The sequence below is a fragment of the Rattus rattus genome, chromosome 13 (assembly GCF_011064425.1).
Source record: "Rattus rattus isolate New Zealand chromosome 13, Rrattus_CSIRO_v1, whole genome shotgun sequence".
Lineage (NCBI taxonomy): Eukaryota > Metazoa > Chordata > Mammalia > Rodentia > Muridae > Rattus > Rattus rattus.
The window spans coordinates 3,188,873-3,207,098 of record NC_046166.1 but is presented as its reverse complement, the minus strand read 5'-3'; the positions used below and the strand labels follow the sequence as shown (position 1 = coordinate 3,207,098).

The window sequence follows — 18,226 nt, the reverse complement described above, 5'->3', positions numbered from 1 at the left end:
CAGGTAGACCATGCACATCTTGAATGAACTGCAATGTAATCACGTATGTTTAAAACATGCAGTTTCTAGAGGCCAGAGATGGCTCAGTAGTTATGAGCACTGGTTGATCTTCCAGGGAACCTGGGTACAGCTGTCAACACCCACATGGTGGCTCACAACCATCTGACTCCAGTTTTAAACATGCAATTTTTTATTAAAGTTTGTTTTTTTTTTTTAATAGGTTTCAGACATCGCCAGCAGTAAAAAGCAGAACTCAACAAACTCAGAGTAATATATTACACTTACCACCAAAAAACAGTGACTATGAAAAAGAGACTCTGACCTTAGGAGATGGTCATACTAAATTGTCAGATGAGGGGTCTGAGCCATCCCATTTTATTCCCTATGTTCGAACAAATGAGATCTATTACCTTGATCCAGACGCACCCTTGTCTAGGCCTTCAACTCAGGACAACCAATACCAAAAATCTCATGGTAAGCAAACAAGCAAAGCTGCGTGACCTCCCAACCCTTAATTTGCTTCAGTATTCATGTATTCCTTAACTGACTGTCTGTCCTTCAGATTGTGGTCGAGGACAAGAGCTATTTGACTCTGACCATATCAGGGATCCACTCCTTAATCCTAAACTGGTGAAAAGCAGGGACCGCCAGCAGGCCATCCTTAGAGGGCTTTCGGAGCTAAGACAGGTATGCACTCTTCACCAAGGTGCTGTTTTACTGTTTGTTCTCTTTATGGTGGCAGTGTTTGTATCCCAGTTTCTAGCAGTTATGTTCTCATTTGCTATATTGAAGAAAAATCAAAAGAACCTTTTCTCTTGAATTTGCTCTCAAATCACCATTTCTCACCTGTACAATCAACATTTGGGAAGCAATCCTAGTCTAAGCTACATACAGTAGTCCTGACAATCAAAGTCCCGAGACAGTTTGCATATTAAGACAACTTTTATTTAAAAATATGTACATTTAAACATCAAAACACAATAAAGTGCTAAAACCAAGAAACAAATATACAATTATGCTTTAATGAATTTTAACCAATATGGTCCATTTTTTAAAGTTAAGAACAGAAGAGATCTGTTCAAAGAATGAAATTATACACCACTTTCCTCCTAGACTCATTCCTCTGATTTTTGCATAAGCTTTCACTACTTTTTTACACAGGCAAAAATAAAACTTAGTGATGTGCTAAACCTGTCCTGGGGCTATTACACTGTACTTGGGGACATGTGGCTGTGTGTTGCTTACCCTTTATTGCCTTCCTAAGCTAGAAAGCCAACCCTGCTCAGACACCATCCACTGGTGTCCTTAAGAGCTATCCCTGCTTACTTGAGCTCAAGACTCAGCCTGGGTAAACTCATACACAGGAGCAAAAGGAAGGAATGTGGTGTTAACGCTTCACTTTCCCGCAACCCTTATGCTGTTCAGCAGAGCCAAGACAGACACTGGGAATGTTAAGACTTTTACTGTGTCTTCTCATGATCTTAAGAGCACTTGAGAGTAGATTTCATTTTAAAATTCAGTTGTGGTAAACAACAACAAAAAAATTATCCCTGTTGTTTCATAGTAGAAAATACTCAAGCTAGACAACACCCAAATGAGAAAGAAGGTCCATTGCAAGAATTACTGAAAAAAGGAAAAAAAAACAAAAAAAAACAAAAAACCAAGCTATGTCTAATAACAGTTCTATCCTGAGTTCAGTAATATTTTATATCATGGATTAAGATGAATATGAAAGAGAAAAATATTTAAGTTAGTTATATACCTTCACTAAAATATCAATGTGATTGCAGGGTCTTCTCCAGAAACAAAAGGAGTTGGAAACGAATCTCATACCCTTAACTGCAAACCAAGAAGATAATTTTAGTTCTTCGTTTTAAATATGCTCACCATGCAACTGCATTTCTCAAGCACCCAATGAAAAACTTCACATTATGTAGTGAAATGATGTATTTTCTAAATACAATAAAAAAGTTTATAGTTTAAAAAAAAAATCTTTGTCGTATTAGGGTGTAAAAGCATTTTCTTTCTACTTACCACAGTAGAATCTGGAGATTCCTGACCTGTTTCACAGCATTCCTTTAGACCTAACTAGGTTGCTTGTTTGTTCTGTTAGAAGTTCTCTTAGGGCATGAAAAGTACTATTAACACAAAGATAGACTGCCAAAATTATACAAATTCATTTCACTCTGGTTTTTCTCTTCTGTGAATTTGGTTTTCATCGTATTGAAGTGGAGATTCTAGTTCTCACAATTCTGAAGTTAGCATTAGTAACAGTAGACAAGAGATGTAATTATCTCCACCATATACTTTTTGTATACATTTATTTAGTATAGCACTAAAGTACCACCTAGTTCTAATTAAAACCATAAGCCCTATTTTTAAAAGTTCATTTAACTAAAGGATCACACAAAATAGTATTTATCGAAGATCTCAAAAAGTTGACCAAAATTTAAGTGAAGCAATTTTTTTTCATAGCTAAACCTAAAGATTGAGAAAATGTTACTTGGTATTATGTACCCAAAATGCAATTGTACTGTTAGGTATAGCTTGAGGTACTGAGCCTATAAATATTTACACTGCTGGCTTATACCTGTGTAAAAACACTATACAAAAGCTTTAATCAAAATAAATAGTTGACATTTCAGCAAAATTAGTTATCATCTGACATTAAAGAAAGTCATTACTATTTACCATTCTTTTATAAACATCAAATTTTACATATAAAACAGACTTCAATTTGAAGCCCAAGCACAGGTAACATACATAAAACTCAAAGGTGCTAACATGGGATAATCTGATTACAATATGTCAAAAATATATATTTCAATTTTCAGATGCTTGTTTGTTATAGGTCACCATGATTTAAATAAACAGGAAAGAAAAAAAATTTCAGAAAGGCCAAGAAACTTGTTTATAAATCATCAATTCACTTTTAAGAAATTGAAAAAAGTCCACAACAGCCTATTTTTTTTTTTTTTTTTAATTGCTGTAATTTCTCTTTGAACACATCCTTAACTTAGTGGAGATTTCTCTGTATCCAAGTTTTTATAAGCAGATAAAAAGTAATTTTCATTTTCTTGAGACTGAGTTGATGAAAGGGCATATGGTGTCCCCAGAAACGTCTGATGCGTGAGAACATTAAAATGACTAAACTGATGGGACATTTTTAATTGATTTTGGTAAGCCTGAAAGTCGCTATACGAATCTTGCTCTGCTGAATTGCTGTTCTCTCCTTCAGAGCATACTCTATCAATAGGAGCTCTTTCGTCACAATCAATTAAATAAGTCTGATCTTCTAATAAACTGGTTTGCACATCAAGAGATGACTGCAATTCAATTTGAATATTCTTTTTTTGATCTGTTCCACTTGATCCTTTGGTCTCTCTCGCCAATATTTCTGAATGAACATTGCTGAATACTTCTATATGTGAGATTTCATCCCCTGAATCCAGAGACATATCCTCTTCATCCTTTTCATCGTTTTCTAAAAGAGCTACATTTAAAAAACAAAAAGCCCTTCTCTATTGTAATACACAATTTGTTTAGTTTGAATTATACACTACTCACACAATATAGTGCGTCAGGATCTGCAAAGTCCACAATCCCTTAAAGCTTGGTCTTCTGCCACAAGGTCACTTAGTCACAACACTCACACTAGGTGTGAGTGTCCAGATAATCCGATGCTAAAAGCTTCTGCGAAATGTGTTCACGTTTAATGTTGGGAAATCCCAACTCCCAGCTCCAAAGGGGTTAATGTCAAAACAGCATCTAAAGTTATACGGTAATTCAGTATTTCGTAAGACAAATATAAAATAAAACTTCTGACATGTTCACTGAATTACTAAACTGGTTAGCTCTACTGAATGCTTAGTAATCTCTGCTTTTCATGAAAAATAATTTAAGAACAGCTTTTATTTTAAAGTCTGGAACCAAGCAGAGGCCATCTCACAGAAGACTGAAGATACTCTCTCACTACTTAAGATATTAAACTAGCACATACATCTAAAGACCTTTGTAGCCCAACAATCCCTCTATCTGGCTTAAGAAAAATTGACGGCAAGCAGCAGTCAATAAAGCATAATATACCTCAGAGGGAGAAATACTCCTCTAGGTATATGCTGTCCACAGTGTAGACTGATGAATATATAGCCTATACAGTAACAAATGACTTGTACTATGGTATAATAAATGAGCAGATCTTGTACACCCTAAGTTCTACAGTGATGTCTATTGTAGACACTGAGGTAAATGGTTTCAAATAAACACTTCATTATTGGATAAACAAAACCATTCCTCATTCTGCCTCACCTAAAGAAAATGAAAACTACTGAAAAGTTACCTGACTGTGACTCAAGATTCTCATTAGCACCAAGCATCGACGGAAGATTTTCTTCTGTGACCGAGTTGTGATAGCCCACAAGACTTGTAAAGTTTTGCATGAAGTCTTCAGCAGTTGCAACTACAATTCCATTATCTGTATAATTGGAAACCATCTTGATATTCTTCTCTGAATTAACAAAAGAAAATGTACATAAATGTACTGATACCGACTCTAACAAATCTTTCCACCATGTGTTCAATGTTGTGACTTAATACCCACTCCAGCCCCTCCTTCCTACCTGTTAGAAAGACGATGTGTCGCTGCTGTATGTTCTGAGCCTGAAGCCTAATAAGGCAGTCCATCTCTGGAGCATTTCGAGTTTGTGAATCACAACTGTGATAAGACAGTATCTCAACCAGATGTCTCTTCTGATACACGTTCAGAAGGGTCAGCAGACTCAGGGCTTTTGTGTTCATTCTGTGAGGGTAAGCAGAGGTCAGAACCCGAACACTGACTGGTAAACACACACACACACACACACACACACACACACACACCCCGCCCCGCCCCGCCGCCCTTAACAACCACGAAAAGCTGTTTAGCTTACTGCTGAATGTTAGGAAAGAAGGAAAAGGGGAATCGTGCATCTGACAAGCATGTGTTTTGAGGAGGGTCTTGCAATTCAGACTAAAACCTGAACCAGTCATTTTATTTACTAAATAAAAATTACTTTTAGCTTTATTAATTTTAAACTTTAAGGACATAAAAGAACAACAAAAAGGTTGAGCACTGGCATAGGTCTATAATTCTAAGACTTCAGGAGGTGGACAGCCTAGGCCACACTGTCTCAAGTACAGAGTATAATACAACTCTTCCTAACACAACACATGGCTTTTAAGCTATTTGTTAAAGGTAAAATCTGGTAGAGGCTATTAATTGTACATACAGGAAAATGGGGGTCGCATCACTAAGCCTGCAGAAAATATAAACCTTTGGGTTATATGAAGTCGAGATTTGCCCGTTCCTTGTTTTAAAAGTATAGTATAAGGTAGCTATGGTGTACTTAATTCCAGTGTTCAAAAGGCTGAGAAGACTTTTTAGTAAGTCTTTCTGGAAAAGATGACAATATAAGTACTGTACATAACTCAACACTGGGATTATTTAACTCTGAATTTCCTCAGCAATGAAAAACCAGTGACCTGGAACCAATTTTGGTGGTATATGCCTATACAGCACTTTGGAAGCAGAAGCAGGAGGATTGTCATGACTTTGAGGGTAGCTTGGTCTACAAAGTGGATAGCAGCTAGCTAGAATTATACAGCAAGAGGTCTATCTCATAGGGAAAAAATTAACTTATAAAAGAAATTGGGCACTAAAAAAATGGCTCGGTGAGTAAAAGCACTTGCTCTTCAAATATGAGGACCTGATTCACATCCCCGGCACCCTCACTGCTAAACACGTCTACAATCCCAGCAAGGGGGCAATGGGTGGGTGGCTCATGAGAATTCCCCGACCAGCTTGCCAGTGTAGCTTTTGCTCTAGATATAGTCAGTTACAGTGGAAAGAGAATGGCGCCCTGCTCTGGCCTCTGTATGCACAGGTTGAGTGTATTCCACATATACATGGTCCACACACAAAAAGAAAATTCTATGACTTAAGGAAATTCTAGCTGATAAAAATCTAGTATAGTTAATTACATTATAAAGACACCCCTAACCAGATAAAGCATGCCGAACTTCCCATACAATTTGTGGAACTCTGTAACTAGTACTCCAAGGAAGTAATTTCCAAACATATATATCACATATAAATCACAGTTCTAATTAAATCTCATCAGGTTGACATCAATCCTTGATTATATGTTATTTAAAGTCCTGAATTGGAATAGGGTCTAATTTGGATGACAGATACATGTTAGTTTTTAAAGGAATGGCTTTAAACATGTCATCTACATCACAGCCCTTCTCCCCACCCAAGACTCTTGACAACTATGTAAAACAGGGAGCAGAAATATACTAAGAGCCAGATGTTTTGCAATGCTGTGGGGAAACTGTATTTTAGACTTGAACTTGTCTGCTGCACTCAAGAATGTACAATAGCTAGAGTTGCTTACCCAAAACTTGCACAAAAACAAGCCAGTCAAAATTACAGCAAAGGTGGGAAAGATAGTTTGAGACTTAAGGAACAACTGGCAGCTGATAGGGGTCTGGTATGGAAACATCAACTTTCTAGAATTAAATGTTAGCCCTGGTAGGACACCCATGTTCCAGTGGAGAAAAAAAAGACATGAACTTGGATATGGTAAGGGGAGAAGGCCTTGGGAAGAGTTGTTTGAGGAGTGGACATGACTAAAATGCCTTGTGTATGTATATATTATCAAAGTCAACTGATATATTTTTAAAAGGCTTGAAATGTAGTTCATGGTGCATGTTTCCAGTCTAGCACCATAAAAAGAATTAGGTAGAAAATTTTCTAATCCTTGTGATTATGCAGATCACAAGCAATTCTAACTATATGAGAACTTCACCAAATTGTCTGTCAACAAGAATACCACTTCTTCCTTAAAAAGAATGGAATAATTCAGTATCTACACCCATTATCTGCTGACATATGCAAAAACTTCATAATCCACAAATTCAGGATAAGGAAAAAAAGTTGTATGAGCACAATGTTAAAAATCACCAATTATCCAGTACTTTCTTACCTGCCCAGTTCCTTTAGTTTCTTCTGGAATTTACAGTGGATTTTCCATTGCCATTTCCCCTCTGGAGTACTAAGTTCTTCAAGGAATGTCAAAAAAATTTTAAGGCTCTCTGTTAGAGGCAATGAAATTCAGTTTTTAAATTTAGTATTAAATATTTTTGGAAGTGCTTGTTTATTTATTTAGACCTATTTTCCTATTTATCAAAGACTTATCTTGCTCTGAGGGGAAACTTACAACTATAATATAACAGCTACAAACAACCCAGTGACATTACTCCTCCCAGAGGACTCCCAAGAGCGACAGCAGGTGGTATAGACCAGATTTACACGAAAGCATTTATACACAAGATGGAATAGGGAAGAATCATGAGGTAGCAGAGGCTCAGGAAAATACAGAAATAAGCCAGTTCCCCATGAGTGGCACAATTAATAACACATTTTTTAAATCTCATAATTTTAATTTTCCATGAAAACCTAGGGCAGCCACACCTCAGGAATCACATACTGAAAAATAATGCACTCATTCTTACCAATTGTGACAACTTCTGGATTTAGAACTGATTCATCAGACACAATAAAGCCACCAGATACAAATAACTCGTTGTATGTATGATTTTTAACATCATCAAGGCTATCAACACCGGCAAAACTAACACATGGGAGCTTCTTTAAAGTCACCAAGCCAGGTACCTGTTAAATATCAAACAAAACCAGAAATAAGCTGGATAAATGAACTAATAGATACATTTAAAGACTTATCTAAGGATATGGTCTTAAAAGAAAAAAAAAAACTATTGCTCAGTATTGGAAAGTCATACAATATTTTAGGTATTACTTCACAGTAGTATAAAATACTAAGGGAAAGGAGTTTACATTAGGCTGAAAACACAAAATGGATAAAATGCTAATATACCTATCACTAACCTGTAAACAGCCAGAATTCAAACCTAGGAGCCAGGTGTGGTGGCACCTATCTGTCATCATACCACTTAGATACAGAGGAAGGAGGATTAGAGTCAGCCTAGGCTACATAGTTGGAGTCTTTCTAGGCTCAACGATGGGTGGGAAGAGAGCCTCGAGTGCAAGAACAGTAGAGAGAGGCCGATTTGAGGCAAGCTCCAAAGATCAGGATAGCATACCTCCAAATTCAAACTGTTTGTTTGCACACTCAAGTATAGAATAACAGCATGACAAGTTAGCAGAACATTCTTCACCTCTACATTTAGGAACCCAGCAAATCTGAACTAATGTGAATGACAGGAGAGAGTCCTGACACACAGCAACTCAAATACACAATTCTCACAAGCTGGCTTCTAGACAGGTACTTAAGAATTTATCTTAAAAACAAAATCTTTGTTCTCAGAATAAGACTTAACAATGAGATAGTTTTAAAAAACAAAATAGTGAACTGGGACTTTGTCTACCTTGTGAATGAAACCTGCAATGTCTTCATTTTGAATAATAATCAATAGTTTATCCAAGTTTGATCTTCTCTCTAAAAACTGATCCGGATGACATTCTGTATTGCCTAATTTGGTAAGATACTCCTGTCAAAGAAAAACAGCTAAGTCAACACTAACAAAGGTCCTAGCAAACATCAAATTAACATGAAAAGGGCATCATGAGAACCTTTACCTAGGACACTGGGAACTCTGATCACCTGAAAAGACTATAGAGACCTCTCATTCTGTCTTAAGGTTTGAACAGACATTTTCACAATGTTAGAAAGCATATTTAATAAAGCCTAACTGCGGTTAGAACAATGGGTTAGTCCAGACTCTTGACCCACTTACCTCCACTATTACAGTAAACCGAGGACCTAATATTAGCTATTCCCTTGTTTCCTGTTTTCTTTCCTTAGACTGGCTTAGGTATTTGGGATACTGTTACCAGAAATATTTCCTTTCAGAGCATGTGTATAACCACTGAAGATCGTTTAATCAAAAGGAATTCGTGTGACATTTTTAGGATGAGCAATGGTATTAACAATGGTATTACAGCCCCAACCATCTAGCATGTCTCTCAATGTTGGTAATATACAATACCTTTCACAGGACATGGATAGTAAACTCTTGAGTTCCCTTGTACTAGTGGAACCCTGAGCCCTGAAGCAAACTGTATGATCCTCGAGGGGACATTCTTCATTCCACAGACATAGGAGATAAATTCCCCCAAGTGGACCAAAACCTGGGCTGCTGGACAAGTGGTCTACCACTCCTCAAGACAATAGTTTTGCATAGTCCTAATATGAAGCTCCATTTTCCACAACGATTTCTGCTTTCAACTATGAAATGTTTAGGAAGATCTCAGATTACCTTAGTTTATTAATGAAAAGGTAAATTATTTGACAGAACTGCTGGCAACTGTGAGCTTTTTATATTAAAAAAAAACTTCAAAATTTAAATTATTCTGGATACTACTGTTTAACTGAATCAGTAACAAAACAGTCTAAGAACTACTTAAAAGTTTAAATTGCTACCCTAATAGTTTTTCAAGAAAATTTCTAGTGGATACTGACTAAAAAAATTAAAGTGCCCTGCCAGGAGCACCCTTGAAGCAGGGTCAGGTGGCTCCCTTGAGTTTGAGGCCAACCTGGTCTATATATGAGTTCCAGGACAGCCATGGTGAAACCCTCTTTAAAAGAACGTAAAATAGTGTTCCAATCTAATGTTTTACAAGATTTATATGAGATAATCCTACTCTACATAATAATGACAACATGCTATAATTCAAAACACCATCCATAGAGAATTGTATTTCCTCTCTTCAATACCGATGTCACATGGGTGTGTAACAATCCATTTGTAAAGGAAGAATTACACTGAACGAACACATTAGAACGGTGTGCAGCTTAGCTCCTGCAGGCATTGTACCAACAGATGGCTCTGGTCTGTGTGCAGATTTCTGTTAGAAATGTTTCTAGAGTGTGGGGAAAAATGAAGAAGCTCTATATTCAATCACACAGGACAATGATGTAAACAAGTCTCTCTTCATCTTCCTAACAAAACCAAAGGAAAGCACAATAGTGGGGCTGGAGAGATGGCTCAGTGGTTGAGAGCACTGACTGTTCTTCCAGAGGCCCTGAGTTCAATTCCCAGCAGCCACATGGTGGCTCACAACCATCTGTAACGAGATCTGATGCCTCTTCTGGAGTGTCTGAAGACAGCTACAGTGTACTTATAATATAATAAATAAATAAATCTTAAAAAAATACAAAAAAAAAAAAAAAAAAAAGCACAATAGTGCTGTGCATCCTAGTTCATCTCAATGCTCTTTGTGCATTACCTGGCATACCACATCAAACAAGCTAGCATAAGACACCTTAGAAAAGAGAAAAGGGTTAAGCATTTGTTATCAATACTGAGTTTCTGTTTTAAGTCATGTTTGATCCCTCTGCTTCCTTTAACAAAACAGGCAGAAACGTGTCACTAAAAATAAATTCCATAAATAGGAACAAGTAGTTACTTCAAAACCCAAAGATCAATTACCAAAAATTGTACTGGGAATCTTTTGGGGCTATTTCACTTTTTGATCTTTAAAAGCTCTGACACAGTCAAGGTATCAAGAAATGACAAGTAAACGTCTTATTATGCCATTTCTAGACAGGTGTTGTTTCCACTGGACTGATAAAACCCCATATGAGATGAACACCAGAACTTACTACCTCTCCTGGGCATATACCCAAAAGATGCTCCAACATACAACAAAGACGCATGTTCCACTATGTTCATAGCAACCTCATTTATAATACCCAGAAGCTGGAAAGAACCCAGATGCCTTTCAACAGAGGAATGGATACAGAAAATGTGGTTCATTTACACAATGGAGTACTACTCAGCTATCAAAAATAATGACTTTATGAAATTCCTAGGCAAATGGATGGAACTGGAAAATATCATCCTGAGTGAGGTAACCCAATCACAGAAAAACACACATGGTTATGCACTCACTGATAAGTGGATATTAGCCCAAAAGCTCAAAGTACCCATGATAAAATCCACAGAGCACATGAAGCTCAAGAAGAAGGACGACCAAAGTGCAGATGCTTCACTCCTTCTTAAAAGGAGGAACAAAAATATTCATAGGAGGGATATGGAGGAAAATTTTTGAGCAGAGACTGAAGGAACAGCCATTCAGAGCCTGCCCCACATGTGGCCCATATATATAAAGCCACCAAAACTAGATAAGATGGATGAAGCTAAGAAGTGCATGCTGACAGGAACCAGATATAGATGTCTTCTGAGACCCAGTCAGAACATGTCAAATACAGAGGTGAATGCTAACAGCAAACCATTGAACTGAGAATGGGACCCCCGTTGGAGGAATTAGAGAAAGGACTGAAAGAGCTGAAGGGGCTTGCAACCCCATAAGAACAACAATGCCAACCAGCCAGACCTCCCAGGGACTAAACCACTACCCAAAGACTATACATGGACTGACCCACGGCTCCAGCTGCATATGTAGCAGAATATGCCCTTGTTGCTATCAAGCCTAACTACATGAGTTAATCATCCCCAGGGCCCACTTAATGATGAGAATTGACTCTCACAAATTATCCTAGGACTTCTGTACCATATAGTACTCTCCAATAATAATAACTTAAAAAGTTTAAAAAAAAATCTATTCTCATAATCAAGTTTTAAGTAAATCTGCAGTATGATCAGAGGTTTCTGCCTTATCCCCACGATAGTGGGGATCAAATTTACTAAGCTACAACCCCAAGAAGCCCTTATATCGCCAAACATAAACATATATATGCATATATAATTCAACAAAGAGTCTGACACCCACAACACTGAGGCCATAGGTTCTATGTTTAGTTCAATGCACTCCTATTGTTCAATTATAAATTACTAGATTCAGAAAATATATTATGGCCACCTTTAAAATTCAATTTTGCAGAATTCCGAACATTGAGTATACACAGCACTATGATTACTGTCTCATTAGTTACCTTTATTTCTTTGCAAAGCACACTCTCCTCTTCTTCATGAATGTAAAATTTCACAGTATTTTTCTGGACATCTTTCATGATTTTAACTAAACTATTAAATACTTCAGGTTCTAACTGGCTTATAAAATTTGAAAGTGCTGGTTGTGCAGAAATGGTTATATCGCTGGGTGATTTTGTTATTTCTTTTTCTGTGGGTTCCAGGACAGTATCACCAGGTACAGTGTGATCAGAAGTCAACATTAACTCTTTGCAGTGGTGCGGCTGATTAATTTCTACTTCCATTGAAGAGGAATACTGTTCATTAGAGCTGTTATCTTTTAAATGTTCAGAACACAGTGGCTCAAAAAGGTCTTTACTGTTGAAGTCACTTGAGGAAATTGATACAACATGCCTTCCCAGGGAACTCAATGTTGTCGTAGTATGAGAGTGATTAGGGCTTACTACTGGTGGCAAATTCACACCCTTAGCTGATGCTTTAATAATAATAGTATTTAGTTTTTCATGCAAACCATCTACAAATTCCTGTACACCAGCTTTAGAAGTCTTAGAATATATGAACTCAGAAAGGCGATTCATCTTCTCTTGTGCTGAAAAGAGAGGTGTGGAAATTGAACTAACATATGAAACATTCTTCTGCTTCAGAATCTCTTCTATCTTTCTAGAGAAGAGATGGAACTCTCCTAACACTGTACTCTCTGTAGTCTCGCTCACTGTAGGAAGCTCTGCTGCTGGAACACACTGCTCTTCCACTGTCATCGCCTGACCTGCTACAGTGTCCTCCTCCTCAGTGGGGCCTTTTACAGTGTCTGTAGCCGGAGAGGATGGAAACTGGTAATCACAGCTTCTTTCTCTATTGATGACCCGGGGATCATTAGGAAAAGCTTCCGCTGGTGGCGGACACACCAGCTGTTCTCCTGGTGATTTCATTCCTATACAAGAAGAGTTTATTATAAGAGCGATCCAAATGGGTAGCATTAAAGAAAAAAAATGAACAAAAACTTAGTTAAAACATATCAGCTCAGGTATATACTTAAAAATATCCACTGCAAAGTAAATTTAAAAACCTCAAAAAACTGTGTAAACCCCATGTCCTATCTATTCTACTTAAAGGCTTTGGATTTCAGTATACAGAGTAACAACACAACGTTTCTTAAGTGTTCAAAAGTGCCTTTTTAGAAAAAGGTTTAAAAACGACAAAAATAAAAACAAAAACTAACTGGCATAAACAAATGTTAAGTCACTTCTACTCTTGCTTTCCTACCACTTTATCCATCTACGTTAGCAGACTATTATACTGCTGTATTCCACGGCTGAGTAATGGCAGTGCCGTGTTAGTGTAAGAATGGAGTTTAAGGCAACTGGAAGAAGGCACAAAAGAGATACGGCAGCATTTAAGATCTTAGAAAATTAGCGCTTCTTCTCTCTCCTTTCCCCTTCATCTCAGTTGCCTTTTTGCCCCCTTCCCTCACAATAAACCTCTCTCACATGGAAAAAAGATAAAAGAAAAACGAAAATTAACTTCCTATCTTTAGGCTGGCCCTCACATGTAGATTGGCTGATGGATCACCTACAGCCTACCAGATTCATTCTGTCAGGAAAGAAGGGCTTAACAAAATAGGAATTGAACATATTCCTATTCATATTTCATAGCTGCATTGAGTAGTAACTTTGATAATGTCCTCGAGTATTTTCATTTACTTTGTAAATAATTCCATAACAAACAGGTCAGCTACTATGAATTTTAGATTACAAAGTCTTTGTGTAATCCAAAAGTAATGAGACAATTTCTGACTTGTGGTAAGTGTCTCAGTCTAAGATCATACTGTTGTTTCCCCCATAAATCTTAAATTCAAATATGAGTAAGTTTTTAAACTACTTTTCAAAATAAGTACCCTAAGTCTATTTTTAAATGTAAGAGGAACATTTAACATTAATTTACAGTAAGTAATATAGTTATTATAAGTCAAGATCTTTGCCTAAAAATTTATCATACAATTTTAAGATGGAAAAATAAAAAAATTTCCTTAAGTCTTAGCTAACGTGATTTCCTAACATATCACCACTGTAGTATAGAAGATGGTGATTCTAGGGCTAGAGAGATGGCTCAGTAGTTAGAGCACTGACTGCTCTTCCAGAGGTCCTGAGTTCAAATACCAGCCACATGGTGGCTCACAACCTCTGTAATGAGATCTGATGCCCTCTTCTGGTGTGTCTGAAGACAACAGCTACAGTGTACTCATATATAATAAATAAATCTTTAAAAAAAAAAATGATGGTGACTCTAAATCAGAAAGTACATTTATAAATTTTCAAACCTACAGCACCTACAGTGAATTTATAATCCAAGATTATGTTCACATGTAGCTGTGTATCCTTTCTACAAAAAAATTCCATTTTTATAATCCCCATACTTGCATTTGTCTCAGTGCCATGACCACTGCATTCAGTTACCGCAAAAACACAGAGCAAGAACAGCAGGCACAAATGTCAAAACAAGAAAGAAAGCAAAGCATCCAATTTGTCAACAGTTTTAACTGTTGAAATATAAGCTACAGCTCTTTAAGAGTGAGTAGCACTGAATGGTCTACACTTAAATTCACAACATTAGACATGTGGTTTATGACAAGTATATAAGAAGTTGGTAACCAATGATTGACCTATTGAGGGCAAAGTACACATACTTAATACTTTTTTGTTGTTTTTTAAACCCCCTACCCCTCGCATTCCCTTTTGTTTTTATGAGGTGGGGTCAGGGTAGCTTTGAACTCATAAATCTTCCTGCCACGGCATCCTGAGTACTAGGTAAATTGAAAGCAACTATTTTGATTAAAATAATAAAAGTTTTAAAATATAGGTTGTTTTCAATAAATTTATTTTACGACAATATAGTTAGTTGTATGTCTTTAACATATGTTTGAAATAAGAGCTAGCACTAGGGGGAAAACCATCAAGACATAAATTGTAAGCATCTTAAAAAAATTAAATGTAACTTAAATACCTATGTAGCTTTCCATATTAAAAAGTTCTAGGGGCGTAGATCTCTCCTGAGAGACACAGCCAGAATACAGCAAATACAGAGGCGAATGCCAGCAGCAAACCACTGAACTGAGAATGGGACCCCCATTGAAGGAATCAGAGAAAGAACTGGAAGAGCTTGAAGGGGCTCGAGACCCCTTATGAACAACAATGCCAAGCAACCAGAGCTTCTAGGGACTAAGCCACTACCTAAAGACTATACATGGACTGACCCTGGACTCTGACCTCATAGGTAGCAATGAATATCCTAGTAAGAGCACCAGTGGAAGGGGAAGCCCTTGGTCCTGCTAAGACTGAACCCCAGTGAACGCGATTGTTGGGGGGGGAGGGGCAATGGGGGAGGATGGGGGGGAACACCCATAAAGAAGGGGAGGGGAGGGATTAGGGGATGTTTGCCCAGAAACCGGAAAGGAATAACACTCAAATGTAAATAAGAAATACTCAAGTTAATAAAAAAAAAAAAAAAAAAAAAAAAAGTTCTAGGGCAAGCCAGGAATGGAGCACTCACAGCTATAATCCCAGCACTTGGGAGGCAAAGGTAGGTAAATCTCTGAGATCAAGGCCAGCCTCATCTACACACCTAGTTCAAAGACATCTAGGGATACACTGGGAAATCATGCCTAATACAGGGTTTTAATAATAATACTAACAATAACAACAGCCATAATAATTTTAGAGAGATAGTCAATGGGTAAAAGCAGTTGCTATGCAAACATTAGAACCACAGTTCAAATCTCCAGGATACATGCAAAACCCAGGCATGGATGCACATGCCTGTTACATGGTAAGGTTGGGAGGTGAACCTCAGGGATTTGCTGGCAAACAGTCTAACTCAAAAGGCAAGTGTCTGCTTCAGTGAAGACTTTGTCTCAAAGCAATAAGGACAACAGCAATAAGGACAACAGTTCTTCCTTTTCTTCAATAAAGGAAGAAACCAAAGTTTTCCTCTGGCTTCCATATATATGTATTCACATCTGCATAGTCAAATGTACTCCTCATACCTAATATACACCCACAAGTCACTTTATTAAATAAATAAAATAAATTTCTTTAAATTGTGAATAAACACCACTCAATTTTACTTTGTGTAAATTACTCCAAATGATTTTAAGAACAAAATGTTTTAAAAAGCTCATCTTTATCAATAAAAAGCACATCATCAATAAATGATTTAAAAGATGTTAATATCTATAATGCATGTTATTTTACTGATTGTTGACAAAGTACCAGTCATTTGATTTTTAACATAAGTCATGAAGAGAATGCATTACCTCTCATGCGGCAATATCACTTAGATCTACTTTCAATTACAAAATATAAATACAGTATCTCAAGTTAAACTGTATGTCTATAGAACATTATGAAGTTCAAACAAGGTAACTGTTTCTCCTACAAAGAATTACTGAAAATACACAGCATAAATGAAACCTTGACATAAAGTTGAAAGAAAGAGCCAAACAGGCATGAGTGGATTCAATTAATCAAGACAAAAATTAAAAATATGGTAAAGAAAATGAGATTAGTGGCCACCTATTGTGAATGGAGATACAATGACCCAAGAAAACATAGAAGAAACTATAGAAGGGTCCTGGAACTGTTGTATATCTTGATTAGGGTAGCGGTCACACGGATTATACCTATATGAACATTATTGAGCTAAACACTAAAAATTTGTATACTTTATTACATTATGTATTTTCAAAAATAAGTTATCTTCCCTAGAGATAAAGATCTTCTTGAAGTAAATTATGAGAAGGGTTAGTTTATAAAGAAGGCCATTTAGCTTTACTTATAAAATAAAAACCTTCAGACTTCTCCAAAGAATACTAAAAAAGTCATGTAACTTCCTAAATTAAAATAACAAAAAGACTCATATGATTTCTTAAAGAGTGAGGCATTAAAGCAAATGGAAACATCTAAACATCTATCAAACTCATGCAAGTGAATGCCACAAACACACCCGTGAAGTAGAATCTGACAAAACCCAGTCAAACAAGGGAGACTACTCATCTATTTATCTACTGCAACTAGTTTAATCAGTATTATTTTTGTTTCTGGAAATAGTTTTCAATCTCTAAACCATCTGCAGAAGTTAGCTTTATACTTAAAAAGTAGGCCAAAAAATTTTCAAGATTATGAACAGAGTATGAAAAGAAAAAAATGGTTTTTACGTTCTGTTATTTAAAGATTGGTTCTTATAGACTATCTGAAGAAATGCATTAAGGAAAACATTTTCATTTCCCTAAGTCACCTGATCAGATAGACAACACAGATTATATGTGTAACAAAAATATGTGATACAGTTAAATTAACAATTTAAAAATGATAGTTAAGAGACCTTGCCTAGACTTCTCTGTATGGAGCACAAAGTAAATCCATGCCCTACTTTAAGAGCCAGAATGCAACTAGCAATTCTGAAGAAGGGCACATTGGGAAGAAAAGCAAAGTGAGCCTTCTCACCTGGTGTTTGTTTCTCACCATGTTTCCCATGCTGGTCTTCAGGGCTTCCTGCATTCCCTCCTGAGGAAAGCATCCATTAGATTTGTAGACTCTCTTCATAAACCAGTGACGCCCATTAGGCACCTTTCAGACAACCACAAATGCTAACAAAGGGATATTCCTTCTTTTGCCTCAATATCTGATAGGTCATTTGGAAATGGTAAGTTGTCTCCCTTTCCACTCAGGGATGTGGAAGTTCAACACCTGTATTACTTCTTTAAACAACTCAACAGCAGTTATGAAGGTGCTTAAGATAACCAGCACCTACAAACTACTTTCTACTTGATTTCCAAGTATCACTATGCCTCCAATATCCTAAGAGTATCAATTCCCTCTCTAGCAGCAGGTCTAGGGTCTCTTGCCTTCTCCAGTAAGGTATGAAGTAGATAGAGAACAGTGCTGAAGCTCACGGAAACTCGAGTTTTAGGAATTCTTCTCAGACTCCCTACAGGTCTCATAGGTTGAAGGTCACAAGCCAACTACTTTTCAGCAAGTCATTCTTCCTTCCGTTTCTTTCCAAAGGCTAAATAAAGGTACAGGAACAGAAAAGATGTGCCCAGAAAACAATTCCAAACATACTGAACTAGCAAACATGAATAAGAAGTATGTAGTATGTGCATGGACAAGTAAAAATATGACAAATGACAACCTTCCCACAACTGTCAAACACCAGTGGTTCAATAGATTTCATTAGGTATTTGCATTTGGTATTT

General features: G+C 36.8%; 2 protein-coding genes across 4 annotated transcripts in view; one reads left to right on the top strand and one right to left on the bottom strand.

Annotated features, from left to right (window-relative positions):
- Positions 1 to 1,982, top strand: part of Ccdc66 (coiled-coil domain containing 66) — a 33,369-nt gene extending 31,387 nt beyond the window's left edge. The window contains exons 17-19 of the mRNA XM_032918798.1: positions 221 to 474; positions 563 to 687; positions 1,791 to 1,982. Coding sequence (XP_032774689.1) covers positions 221 to 474; positions 563 to 687; positions 1,791 to 1,877 — 466 coding nt within the window. The 3' untranslated portion in view covers positions 1,878 to 1,982. The remainder of the gene's footprint in view (positions 1 to 220; positions 475 to 562; positions 688 to 1,790) is intronic.
- Tasor (transcription activation suppressor) overlaps positions 924 to 18,226 on the bottom strand; it is a 56,951-nt gene continuing 39,648 nt past the window's right edge. Inside the window, exons 17-24 of one of the 3 annotated variants that reach the window (XM_032918795.1) lie at positions 17,475 to 17,534; positions 11,979 to 12,907; positions 8,449 to 8,571; positions 7,555 to 7,714; positions 7,026 to 7,134; positions 4,620 to 4,798; positions 4,340 to 4,507; positions 924 to 3,493 (exon numbers count right to left, since the gene is read on the bottom strand). In XM_032918795.1, coding sequence (XP_032774686.1) covers positions 3,012 to 3,493; positions 4,340 to 4,507; positions 4,620 to 4,798; positions 7,026 to 7,134; positions 7,555 to 7,714; positions 8,449 to 8,571; positions 11,979 to 12,907; positions 17,475 to 17,534 — 2,210 coding nt within the window. In that variant the 3' untranslated portion in view covers positions 924 to 3,011. Of the gene's footprint in view, positions 3,769 to 4,339; positions 4,508 to 4,619; positions 4,799 to 7,025; positions 7,135 to 7,554; positions 7,715 to 8,448; positions 8,572 to 11,978; positions 12,908 to 17,474; positions 17,535 to 18,226 lie in introns of all 3 variants that reach the window. The other 2 variants (XM_032918797.1, XM_032918796.1) reach the window with 2 other exon arrangements.